General features: G+C 42.3%; 1 protein-coding gene across 1 annotated transcript in view; it reads right to left on the bottom strand.

Annotated features, from left to right (window-relative positions):
• The window catches only part of LOC139376063 (cGMP-inhibited 3',5'-cyclic phosphodiesterase 3A-like), a 235,909-nt gene that overhangs the window by 53,961 nt on the left and 167,783 nt on the right, over positions 1–14,165 (bottom strand). The window contains exon 3 of the mRNA XM_071118214.1: positions 4,972–5,124. Coding sequence (XP_070974315.1) covers positions 4,972–5,124 — 153 coding nt within the window. The remainder of the gene's footprint in view (positions 1–4,971; positions 5,125–14,165) is intronic.

Genomic DNA, 14,165 nt, shown 5'->3' on the forward strand with positions numbered 1-14,165 from the left:
TAACTAACAATAGGTTTAACATAGAACTCCAGTCAGTTCTAGAATGGGTAACTAACAATAGGTTTAACATAGAACTCCAGTCAGTTCTAGAGTGGGTAACTAACAATAGGTTTAACATAGAACTCCAGTCAGTTCTAGAATGGGTAACTAACAATAGGTTTAACATAAAACTCCAGTCAGTTCTAGAATGGGTAACTAACAATAGGTTTAACATAGAACTCCAGTCAGTTCTAGAATGGTAACTAACAACAGGTTTAACATAGAACTCCAGTCAGTTCTAGAATGGGTAACTAACAATAGGTTTAACATAGAACTCCAGTCAGTTCTAGAATGGGTAACTAACAATAGGTTTAACATAGAGCTCCAGTCAGTTCTAGAATGGGTAACTAACAATAGGTTTAACATAGAACTCCAGTCAGTTCTAGAATGGGTAACTAACAATAGGTTTAACATAGAGCTCCAGTCAGTTCTAGAATGGTAACTAACAATAGGTTTAACACAGAGCTCCAGTCAGTTCTAGAATGGGTAACTAACAATAGGTTTAACATAGAACTCCAGTCAGTTCTAGAATGGGTAACTAACAATAGGTTTAACATAGAGCTCCAGTCAGTTCTAGAATGGGTAACTAACAATAGGTTTAACATAGAACTCCAGTCAGTTCTAGAATGGGTAACTAACAATAGGTTTAACATAGAGCTCCAGTCAGTTCTAGAATGGTAACTAACAATAGGTTTAACACAGAGCTCCAGTCAGTTCTAGAATGGCTAACTAACAATAGGTTTAACACAGAGCTCCAGTCAGTTCTAGAATGGGTAACTAACAATAGGTTTAACACAGAGCTCCAGTCAGTTCTAGAATGGTAACTAACAATAGGTTTAACACAGAGCTCCAGTCAGTTCTAGAATGGCTAACTAACAATAGGTTTAACACAGAGCTCCAGTCAGTTCTAGAATGGGTAACTAACAATAGGTTTAACATAGAACTCCAGTCAGTTCTAGAATGGGTAACTAACAATAGGTTTAACATAGAACTCCAGTCAGTTCTAGAATGGGTAACTAACAATAGGTTTAACATAGAACTCCAGTCAGTTCTAGAATGGGTAACTAACAATAGGCTGGTTCTAAATATCTCAAAAACAAAAAAAAACTAATTTTTGGGACAAGTCACTCACTCAAAACTAAACCTAATCTGTCCATGATAAGGTGTTGCTCTGCTTTCTTGACATTTCAGTCGACCAGACAGGTCCTACAGGCCCTAGTTTTGTCACACCTGGACCACTGGCCGGTTGTGTGGTCAGGTGCGGCAAAGAGGAACATAAGGCAATTACAGTTGGTCCAGAACAGAGCAAAACCTTTCGCACTTAGATGAACACAGAGGGAAAATGTCAGTAACACGCATGTCAGTCTCTCCCGGCTCAAAGTTGAGGAGTGGTTGACTCACTATTGGTCTTTGTGCAAGGTGTTGATGTGTTGAAGGTACCGAATCTGTTCAAGCAGTTGACACACAGTTCAGACACTCATCAGTATAACACCACATTCAACCAGAAGTCTCTTCACAGTCCCCAGGTCCAGAACAGAGGCTGGGAAAACGACTTCATGAAACTCTCTGCAACCCCAGGTAACCCAAAGCTAGCAAAAAAAAAGAACAGATTCAAAAAACAGAAAAAAACACCTTTTACGACCCAAAGGGGACTGTGAAGAGACACACAGATATATATTTTGTACTGTAATTTACACTGTACTACGTATTACATTATGTAGCTGGGTGGCCTTGACCGAATCCTTGTCTTGTGCAAGCCGGGACAGCTCATAGGACAGGAGCCCTTTACCTTTTCTGAAGCATGAGGCAGAGGTAGGAGTTGATGTAGTATTATGTAGTATTATGTCCTATTATGTCGTGTTATGAAGTATTATGTAGTGTTATGTAGTATTATGCAGCATTATGTCGTATTATGTAGTGCATGTCATGTTATGTAGTATTATGTAGTATTATGTAGTATTTTGTAGTTGTATATAGTTTTGTAAAGTACAATGCAATATTATGTAGTGTTATGTAGTATTATGCAGCATTATGTCGTATTATGTAGTGCATGTCATGTTATGTAGTATTATGTAGTATTATGTAGTATTTTGTAGTTGTATATAGTTTTGTGAAGTACAATTCAATATTATATAGTGTTATGTAGTATTATGTAGCATTATGTAGCATTATGTAGTATTATGCAGTATTATGTAGTGTTATGAAGTATAATGTAGTATAAAGTAGTATTTTTTAGTGAAATGTAGTATTTTCTATTGTTATGTATTATTATGTAGTAAAATGTAGTATTATGTAGTGCTATGTAGTATTATTTCATATTACGTTGTGTTATGTAGTGTCATGCAGTACATTGTAGTACTATGTAGTGTTATGTAGCATAATGTAGAAGTACGTAGTATTATGTAGTAGTACGTAGTGTTGTTTAGTGTTGTGTAGTGGTATGTAGCGTTATGTAGTATTATGTAGCATTATGTCGTGTTATCTAGTATTATGTATTATTACATAGGGTTATGTAGTACCATGTAGTGTTATGTAGTACTATGTATTACTAGGTAGTATTATGTAGTGTTATCTAGTATTATGTAGTATTATGTAGTGTTATGTAGTGCTATGTAGTGTTATGTAGCATAATGTAGAAGTACGTAGTATTATGTAGTAGTACGTAGTGTTGTTTAGTGTTGTGTAGTATTATGTAGTGTTATGTAGTGCTATGTAGTGTTATGTAGTGTTATGTAGTGGTATGTAGTGTTATGTAGTGGTATGTATATTATGATATTATATTATGTATTTGACTTATTTTACTGTTATATTTCCTGTTTGGACCCCAGGAAGAGTAGTTGCTGCCTTGGCAGCGGCTAATTGGGGATCCCAATAAATACTACTACAATGATACACAATGCATACAGTATATTGCAAGTTACACATACAGTACCAGTCAAAAGTTTGGACACACCTACTCATTCGAGGGTTTTTCTTTATCTTTACTATTTTCTACATTGTATAATAATAGTGAAGGCATCAAAACTATGAAATAACACGTGGCATCATGTAGTGACCAAAAAATTGTTAAACAATTCAAAATATATTTTAGATTTTAGATTCTTGAAAGTAGCCACCCTTTGCCTTGGTGACAGCTTTGCACACTCTTGGCGTTCTCTCAACCAGCTTCATGAGGAATGCTTTTCCAACAGTCTTGAAGGAGTTGATTTGTTGGCTGCTTTTCCTTCACTCTGCGGTCCAACTCATCCCAAACTATCTCAACTGGGATGAGGTTGGGTGATTGTGGATCTTGTTAATCTACCCATCGTGTCTGATTTCAAAAGTGCTTTACAGCGAAAGCACAACATATGATTATGATAGATCAACTACAAGTAAAAAAAACACAGCCATTTTCCAGCTAAAGATAGGAGTCACAAAAAGCAGAAATATAGATAAAATGAATCACTAACCTTTGATGATCTTCATCAGATGACACTGATATGACATCACGTTACACAATACATGTATGTTTTGTTCGATAATGTGCATATTTATATCCAAAAATCTCAGTTTACATTGGCACGTTACGTGCAGTAATGTTTTGATTCCAAAACATCTGGTGATTTTGCAGAAATACTCATAATAAACATTGATAAAAGATACAAGTATTACACATGGAACTTTAGATAAACCTCTCCTTATTGCAACCGCTGTGTCAGATTTCAAAAAAACTTTACGGAAAAAGCATAATCTGAGAACGGCGCTCAGAGCCCAATCCAGCCAGAGAAATATCCGCCATTTTGGAGTCAACAGAAGTTAGAAATAACACTATATATATATTAACTTACCTTTGATGATCTTCATCAGAAGGCACTCCCAGGAATCCCAGTTCGACAATAAATGACTGATTTGTTCCATAAAGTCCATCATTTATGTCCAAATAGCCACTGGTTGTTAGCGTGTTCAGCCCAGTAATCCATCTTCATGAGGCGCCAGCACTTCGTCCAGACAACAACTCGAAAAGTTCCATTACAGGTCGTAGAAACAAGTCAAACTATGTATGGAATCAATCTTTAGGATGTTTTTAACATAAAACATCAATAATGTTCCAACCAGAGTATTCCTATGTCTGAAGAAAAGCACTGGAACGAGAGCTAACTCTGTCGGGAGCGCGCGGCACGTGCCTGAGACACTCTGCCAGAACACTGACTCAAACAGGTCTCATGAGTCCCTCCTTTATAGCAGAAGCCTGAAACAAGTTTCTAAAGACGGTTGACATTTAGTGGAAGCCGTAGGAAGTACAACTTGACTCCATAGAAACTGTGTATTCGGTAGGCCAAGCTTTGAAAAACTACAAACCTCAGATGTCCCACTTCCTGGTTGGATTTTTCTCAGGTTTTCGCCTGCCATATGAGTTCTGATATACTCACAGACATCATTCAAACAGTTTTAGAAACTTCAGAGTGTTTCCTATCCAATACTAATAATAATATGCATATATTAGGATCTGGGACAGAGTAGGAGGCAGTTCACTCTGGGGACGCTATTCATCCAAAAGTGAAAATGCTACCCCCTATCCCAAAAGAGGTAATTAAAATGCATTCCAGGTGACTACCTCATGAAGCTGGTTGAGAGAATGCTAAGAGTGTGCAAAGCTGTCAAGACAAAGCGTGGCTACTTTGAAGAATCTCACATATAAATTACATTTTGATTTGTTTCAAACTTTTTTGGTTACGACATGATCGTAACCAAAAACATATGTTTTATTTCATAGTTTTGATGTCTTCACTATTATTTTACAATGTAAAAAAAAAAAAAATGTTGAATGAGAAGGTGTGTCCAAACTTTTGACTGGTACTGCATATCATACATCATATATATATATATATTGCACACTGCCCTTACACATTCTGTCAGTGGCGTAGAAGCAGTTGCAAAGAGTTCAGCTCTTACCTGGAAGTTGAGCTGAGTGGTGAGCAGGCTGCTGACGGCACGGAGGGAGGTGAAGGTGTTGGGGGGCAGTGAGGGGTCTGCCAGCAGGTCTGAGATCAGACCGTGGGCCTCGCCCATCACAGCTATATCCACCACCACACTGGTGCCCAACGACTGCAGATGGGGAAGAGAGGGAGAAGGGGGAGAGGGGGAGAGGGGGAAGAGAGGGAGAGAGGGGGAAGAGAGGGAGAGGGAGAAGGGGAACATAGGGAGATGGTGAAGATAAAGGAGAGGGGGAAGAGAGGGGGAGAGGGGGAGAGGGGGAAGAGAGGGAGAGGGGGAAGAGGGGGAGAGGGGGAAGAGAGAGAGAGAGGGAGGAGAGAGAGAGAGGGGGAAGAGGGGGAGAGGGGGAAGAGAGAGAGAGGGGGAGAGGGGGAAGAGAGAGAGAGAGGGGGAAGAGAGGGAGAGGGGGAAGAGGGGGAACATAGGGAGATGGGGAAGATAAAGGAGAGGGAGAGGGGATGAGAGGGAGAGGGGGGAGAGAGAGAGGGTGAAGATAAAGGAGAGGGGGAAGAGAGGGAGAGGGGATGAGAGGGAGAGTGGGGAGAGAGAGAGGGTGAAGATAAAGGAGACGGGGAAGAGAGGGAGAGGGGATGAGAGGGAGAGGGGGGAGAGAGAGAGGGTGAAGATAAAGGAGAGGGGGAAGAGAGGGAGAGGGGGTGAGAGGGAGAGGGGATGGGAGGGAGACGGTGAAGAGAGGGAGAGGGGGATGAGAGGGAGATGGTGAAGAGAGAGAGGGGATGAGAGGGAGAGGGGATGAGAGGGAGACGGTGAAGAGAGAGAGAGGGGGAAGAGAGGGAGAGGGGATGAGAGGGAGAGGGTGAAGATAAAGGAGAGGGGATGAGAGGGAGAGGGGATGAGAGGGAGACGGTGAAGAGAGAGAGAGGGGGAAGAGAGGGAGAGGGGATGAGAGGGAGAGGGGATGAGAGGGAGAGGGGATGAGAGGGAGAGGGAAATAACCTTTGATAAATATATTTGCCAAGTAATGAACACACTGTAAACCTGGTAGAGCTGTTATACATGAAGGAGTACAGTAAGACTATACTATGTACAGACAAGCATCCAGCTCTGTTTTCACACTGCCTGTCTCTGTCTGGGTCTAAACACTATGACACCGTCCACCGGACTGGGAAGAAGACAACAGGAGATCATGGAGTGATGCTAACGTGGCTGATAGGAGGGATGCTAAATTGATAGATGTCTTGCTGTGTAGGTCAGCCTGGGTGGCTGGCTGTGAAGGGGGTGTTACGGGGTATGTGATTGGTGCAGGACTGCCTGGGTGGCTGGCAGAATGACAGGGAACATATTTTGGTCACTCCAAACATGAGGAGATAAAGCATTTAGAGAAGACGTTGAGGCGTTTACAAGGCTCTATTCTGTTCAGGAGCACGTACGCACGCACACACACACACACACACACACACACACACACACACACACACACACACGCGCACCCACACACACACACACACGCACCCACACACACGCACGCACGCACGCACGCACGCACCCACACACACACACACACACACACGCACGCACGCACGCACACACACACACCCCCCCACACACACGCCCCCCCCCCCCCCCCCCACACACACACACACACACACACACACTCACTCCTCAGGCGTTATACTACACTGTTAAACGATCACCTGCTCCCAGCAGAGTTCAACATCATTAGCAGCAATGCTAGTGCTGATAGTAGTAGATAAGAAAAGTTGTATGACTACATTTGAAACAGTCATTTAAATATTTGGACAGATCATTTGTAACATTCGGCTTAAAAACATACGTTTGGCCCCGTCCGGGGGTATCATCAGATGGGGCCACAGTGTCTCCTGACCCCTCCTGTCTCAGCCTCCAGTATTTATGCTGCAGTAGTTTATGTGTCGGGGGGCTGGGGTCAGTTTGTTATATCTGGAGTACTTCTACTGTCCTATTCGGTGTCCTGTGTGAATTTAAGTGTGCTCTCTCTAATTGGACCATGCTGGTCATTTATGAACATTTGAACATCTTGGCCATGCTCTGTTATAATCTCCAACCGGCACAGCCAGAAGAGGACTGGCTGTGAATATATGTGGATGAATTCAAATCTGAGGCTCATGCCCAACCTTAACCCGCAAATAGAAAATGTGATGTACAGTCTAAGATGGACGGAGCGATTTTTTTTGATAGGCTTATATTTCTGCTTTTAATTTCTGACATTTTGATTGGCTTATATTTCTGCTTCTAATTTCTGGCATTTTGATAGGCTTATATTTCTGCTTTTAATTTCTGACATTTTGATAGGCTTATATTTCTGCTTCTAATTTCTGACATTTTGATAGGCTTATATTTCTGCTTCTAATTTCTGACATTTTGGTCGGCTATTTGTAAACACTTGCTCACCAGAATAATTTCATAAATCAATAGAATGAAGGCTTCAATATAGTTCACATAGGTAAAGTTTTCTATTTCTTTTCTGCTTCTCTTGCGCAGCAAAGATGTTTAGGGACCGTGGAGAAAATGAAATAACTAAAAAACAAAAACCAGGAAAGATTTTCAATGCAATTTTGTGTATTTTATGTGGTCTTTAAGGATGAATCGCGGTTTCAACTGTACGGCAGAGCGGTTTGCTGATGTCAACACTGAACAGAGAGCCCCATGGTGGCGGTGGGGTTACGGCATGGGCAGACATTGGCTACAGACAACGAACACACGAACCCATTGTTGTGCCATTTCATCCACCTCCATCACCTCATGTTTCAGCATGATAATGCACGACCCCATGTCGCAAGGATCTGTACACAATTCCTGGAAGATGAAAATGTCCCAGTTCTTCCATGGCCTGCCTACTCACCAGACATGTCAACTATTGAGCATGTTTTGGCCGTGTACGACAGCGTGTTCCAGTTCCCGCCAATATCCATTAAAGTCGCACAGCCACTGAAGAGGAGCGGGACAACATTCCACAGGCCACAATGTGTGTCGCGCTGCAATGTGTGTCGCGCTGCAAGATGTGTCGCGCTGCAAGATGTGTTGCGCTGCATGAGGCAAATGGTGGTCACACCAGATACTGACTGGTTTTCTGATCCACGTCCCTATTTTCCATTTAACCGATCTGAACTGTAGCCGTTAAAGTTGCTTTGATGTGCAATTTTGAAGTCTGCATCTTTAAAACAGTCGAATTTGTAGGCCATATCATCTCACAGTCATCACACATAACCAAACTGCCATCATCTTCTTTGTAACACTTCACCAAATCTTCCCCAAACAGACTACTGTTCTGGTCCTCTCTACTATAACAGACTACTGTTCTGGTCCTCTCTTCTATAACATCAGACTACTGTTCTGGTCCTCTCTACTATAACAGACTACTGTTCTGGTCCTCTCTACTATAACATTAGACTACTGTTCTGGTCCTCTCTTCTATAACATCAGACTACTGTTCTGGTCCTCTCTACTATAACATTAGACTACTGTTCTGGTCCTCTCTTCTATAACATTAGACTACTGTTCTTGTCCTCTCTTCTATAACATTAGACTACTGTTCTGGTCCTCTCTTCTATAACATCAGACTACTGTTCTGGTCCTCTCTACTATAACAGACTACTGTTCTGGTCCTCTCTTCTATAACAGACTACTGTTCTGGTCCTCTCTTCTATAACATTAGACAACTGTGCTGGTCCTTCTATTGAATTAAACTCTGATATTGTCCTTTCTTGCTCAGTAGTGAAGATAAAGTTTTTCTGCCGAAGTTCCCAAAAGCAATTTGCAGATGGAGTGTATTATTGCACGCTACAGATAGGCCCTACAGTTACACCCTACTGTTAGACCCTACAGTTAGACATTTTACAGTTAGACCCTTTACAGTTAGGGCATTTACAGTTAGACCTTTTACAGTTAGACCCTACAGTTAGACCCTTTACAGTTAGACCCTGTACAGTTAGACCCTACAGTTAGACCCTTTACAGTTAGACCCTTTACAGTTAGACCCTACAGTTAGACCCTTTACAGGTAGACCCTGTACAGTTAGGCCCTTCACAGTTAGACCCTAGAGTTAGACCCTTTACAGTTAGACACTTTACAGTTAGACCCTACGGTTAGACCATTTACAGTTAGGGCATTTACAGTTAGACCCTACAGTTAGACCCTACAGTTAGACCCTTTACAGTTAGACCCTACAGTTAGACCCTAAAGTTAGACCCTTTACAGTTAGACCCTTTACAGTTAGACCCTTTACAGTTAGACCCTACAGTTAGACCCTAAAGTTAGATCCTTTACAGTTAGGCCCTTTAAAGTTAGGCCCTTTACAGTTTGACCCTGTACAGTTAGACCCTACAGTTAGATCCTTTGCAGTTAGACCCTACTAAAAGGCTCTTTACAGTTAGTCCCTTTACAGTTAGACCCTGTACAGTTAGACCCTACAGTTAGACCCTTTACAGTTAGAAACTTCAGTTATACCCTGTAAAGTTAGGCCCTTTACCGTTAGACCCTTTACAGTTAGACCCTACAGTTAGACCCTACAGTTAGACCCTGTACAGTTAGACCCTACAGTAAGAACCGTTACAGTTAGACCCTGTACAGTTAGACCCTACTAAAAGGCCCTTTACAGTTAGACACTTTACATTTCGGCCCTTTACAGTTAGACCCTTTACAGTTAGACCCTTTACAGTTAGGCCCTTTACAGTTAGACCCTTTGCAGTGTGACCCTTTGCAGTTTGACCCTTTACAGTTAGACCCTTTACAGTTAGGCCCTTTACACTTTGACCATTTACAGTTAGGCCCTTAACAGTTAGACCCTTTACAGTTAGACCCTGTACATTTAGACCCTGTACATTTAGACCCTGTACAGTTAGACCCTACAGTAAGACCCTTTACAGTTAGACCCTGTACAGTTAGACCCTTTACATTTAAACCCTACTATTAGGCCCTTTACAGTTAGACCCTGTACATTTAGACCCTGTACAGTTAGACCCTTTACAGTTAGGCCCTTTACAGTTAGACCCTACAGTGAGTCCCTTTACAGTTAGGCCCTTTACAGTTAGACCCTACAGTGAGGCCCTTTACAGTTAGACCCTATAGTGTGGCCCTTTACAGTTAGGCACTGTACAGTTAGGCCCTGTACAGTTAGACCATTTACAGTTAGACCCTTTACAGTTAGACCCTTTACAATTAGACCCTTTACAGTTAGGCCCTTTACAGTTAGACCCTGTACAGTTAGACCCTTTACAGTTAGGCCCTTTACAGTTCGACCCTACAGTGAGGCCCTGTACAGTTAGGCCCTGTACAGTTAGGCCCTGTACAGTTAGGCCCTGTACAGTTAGACCCTTTACAGTTAGACACTACAGTTAGACCCTACTATTAAGCCCTTTACAGTTAGACTCTGTACTGTTAGACCCTACAGTTAGACCCTTTACAGTTAGACCCTGTACAGTTAGACCCTGTACAGTTAGACCCTGTAAAGTTATACCCTACAGTTAGACCCTTTACAGTTAGGCCCTTTACAGTTAGGGCATTTAGAGTTAGACCTTTTACAGTTAGGCCCTGTACAGTTAGACCCCATACAGTTAGACCCTTTACAGTTAGGCCCTTTACAGTTAGGCACTGTACAGTTAGGCCCTGTACAGTTAGACCATTTACAGTTAGACCCTTTACAGTTCGACCCTACAGTGAGGCCCTGTACAGTTAGGCCCTGTACAGTTAGGCCCTGTACAGTTAGGCCCTGTACAGTTAGACCCTTTACAGTTAGACACTACAGTTAGACCCTTTACAGTTAGACCCTTTACAGTTAGACCCTAGAGTTAAACCCTTTATAGTTAGTCCCTTTACAGTTCGACCCTACAGTTAGACCCTTTACAGCTAGGCCCTTTACAGTTAGGGCATTTACAGTTAGACCCTTTACAGTTAGACCCTTTACAGTTAGGCCCTTTAAAGTTAGACCCTTTACAGTTAGACCCTTTACAGTTAGACCCTTTACAGTTAGACCCTATAGTTCGACCCTACAGTTAGACCCTTTACAGTTAGGCCTTTTGCAGTTAGACCCTACAGTTAGACCCTTTACAGTTATACCCTACAGTAAGACCCGCTACAGTTAGACCCTGTACAGTTAGAACCTTTTACAGTTAGACCCTTTACAGTTTGACCCTTTACAGTGATACCCTACTAAAAGGCCCTTTACAGTTAGACCCTGTACAGTTAGACCCTTTACAGTTAGACCCTTTACAGTTAGACCCTACAGTTAGACCCTAAAGTTAGATCCTTTACAGTTAGGCCCTTTAAAGTTAGGCCCTTTACAGTTTGACCCTGTACAGTTAGACCCTACAGTTAGATCCTTTGCAGTTAGACCCTACTAAAAGGCTCTTTACAGTTAGTCCCTTTACAGTTAGACCCTGTACAGTTAGACCCTACAGTTAGACCCTTTACAGTTAGAAACTTCAGTTATACCCTGTAAAGTTAGGCCCTTTACCGTTAGACCCTTTACAGTTAGACCCTACAGTTAGACCCTACAGTTAGACCCTGTACAGTTAGACCCTACAGTAAGAACCGTTACAGTTAGACCCTGTACAGTTAGACCCTACTAAAAGGCCCTTTACAGTTAGACACTTTACATTTCGGCCCTTTACAGTTAGACCCTTTACAGTTAGACCCTTTACAGTTAGGCCCTTTACAGTTAGACCCTTTGCAGTGTGACCCTTTGCAGTTTGACCCTTTACAGTTAGACCCTTTACAGTTAGGCCCTTTACACTTTGACCATTTACAGTTAGGCCCTTAACAGTTAGACCCTTTACAGTTAGACCCTGTACATTTAGACCCTGTACATTTAGACCCTGTACAGTTAGACCCTACAGTAAGACCCTTTACAGTTAGACCCTGTACAGTTAGACCCTTTACATTTAAACCCTACTATTAGGCCCTTTACAGTTAGACCCTGTACATTTAGACCCTGTACAGTTAGACCCTTTACAGTTAGGCCCTTTACAGTTAGACCCTACAGTGAGTCCCTTTACAGTTAGGCCCTTTACAGTTAGACCCTACAGTGAGGCCCTTTACAGTTAGACCCTATAGTGTGGCCCTTTACAGTTAGGCACTGTACAGTTAGGCCCTGTACAGTTAGACCATTTACAGTTAGACCCTTTACAGTTAGACCCTTTACAATTAGACCCTTTACAGTTAGGCCCTTTACAGTTAGACCCTGTACAGTTAGACCCTTTACAGTTAGGCCCTTTACAGTTCGACCCTACAGTGAGGCCCTGTACAGTTAGGCCCTGTACAGTTAGGCCCTGTACAGTTAGGCCCTGTACAGTTAGACCCTTTACAGTTAGACACTACAGTTAGACCCTACTATTAAGCCCTTTACAGTTAGACTCTGTACTGTTAGACCCTACAGTTAGACCCTTTACAGTTAGACCCTGTACAGTTAGACCCTGTACAGTTAGACCCTGTAAAGTTATACCCTACAGTTAGACCCTTTACAGTTAGGCCCTTTACAGTTAGGGCATTTAGAGTTAGACCTTTTACAGTTAGGCCCTGTACAGTTAGACCCCATACAGTTAGACCCTTTACAGTTAGGCCCTTTACAGTTAGGCACTGTACAGTTAGGCCCTGTACAGTTAGACCATTTACAGTTAGACCCTTTACAGTTCGACCCTACAGTGAGGCCCTGTACAGTTAGGCCCTGTACAGTTAGGCCCTGTACAGTTAGGCCCTGTACAGTTAGACCCTTTACAGTTAGACACTACAGTTAGACCCTTTACAGTTAGACCCTTTACAGTTAGACCCTAGAGTTAAACCCTTTATAGTTAGTCCCTTTACAGTTCGACCCTACAGTTAGACCCTTTACAGCTAGGCCCTTTACAGTTAGGGCATTTACAGTTAGACCCTTTACAGTTAGACCCTTTACAGTTAGGCCCTTTAAAGTTAGACCCTTTACAGTTAGACCCTTTACAGTTAGACCCTTTACAGTTAGACCCTATAGTTCGACCCTACAGTTAGACCCTTTACAGTTAGGCCTTTTGCAGTTAGACCCTACAGTTAGACCCTTTACAGTTATACCCTACAGTAAGACCCGCTACAGTTAGACCCTGTACAGTTAGAACCTTTTACAGTTAGACCCTTTACAGTTTGACCCTTTACAGTGATACCCTACTAAAAGGCCCTTTACAGTTAGACCCTGTACAGTTAGACCCTTTACAGTTAGGCCCTTTGCAGTTAGACCCTACTAAAAGGCTCTTTACAGTTAGTCCCTTTACAGTTAGACCCTACAGTTAGACCCTTTACAGTTATACCCTGTACAGTTAGACCCTACAGTAAGACCCGTTACAGTTAGACCCTGTACAGTTAGACCCTTTACAGTTAGACCCTACTAAAAGGCCCTTTACAGTTAGACCCTTTACAGTTAGACCCTGTACATTTAGACCCTGTACATTTAGACCCTGTACAGTCATACCCTACAGTAAGACCCTTTACAGTTAGACCCTGTACAGTTAGACCCTTTACAGTTAGGCCCTTTACAGTTAGACCCTATAGTGAGGCCCTTTACAGTTAGGCCCTGTACAGTTAGACCATTTACAGTTAGACCCTTTATAGTAAAACCCCTTTACAATTAGACCCTTTACAGTTAGGCCCTTTACAGTTAGACCCTGTACAGTTCGACCCTACAGTGAGGCCCTTTACAGTTAGGCCCTGTACAGTTAGGCCCTGTACAGTTAGACCCTTTACAGTTAGACCCTACAGTTAGACCCTACTATTAAGCCCTTTACAGTTAGACTCTGTACTGTTAGACCCTACAGTTAGACCCTTTACAGTTAGACCCTGTACAGTTAGACCCTGTACAGTTAGGCCGTTTACAGTTAGACCCTACAGTTAGACCCTTTACAGTTAGGCCCTTTACAGTTAGACCCTTTACAGTTAGGGCATTTACAGTTAGACCTTTTACAGTTAGACCTTTTACAGTTAGGCCCTGTACAGTTAGACCCTTTACAGTTAGACCCTTTACAGTTAGACCCTGTACAGTTAGACCCTTTACAGTTAGACCCTGTACAGCTAGACCTTTTACAGTTAGACCCTTTACAGTTAGACCCTACAGTTAGAGCCTAAAGTTAGGCCCTTCACATTTAGCCCCTTTAAAGTTAGGCCCTTTACAGTTTGACCCTTTACAGTTATACCCT

Source organism: Oncorhynchus clarkii, chromosome 2 (assembly GCF_045791955.1).
Source record: "Oncorhynchus clarkii lewisi isolate Uvic-CL-2024 chromosome 2, UVic_Ocla_1.0, whole genome shotgun sequence".
NCBI classification, from domain to species: domain Eukaryota; kingdom Metazoa; phylum Chordata; class Actinopteri; order Salmoniformes; family Salmonidae; genus Oncorhynchus; species Oncorhynchus clarkii.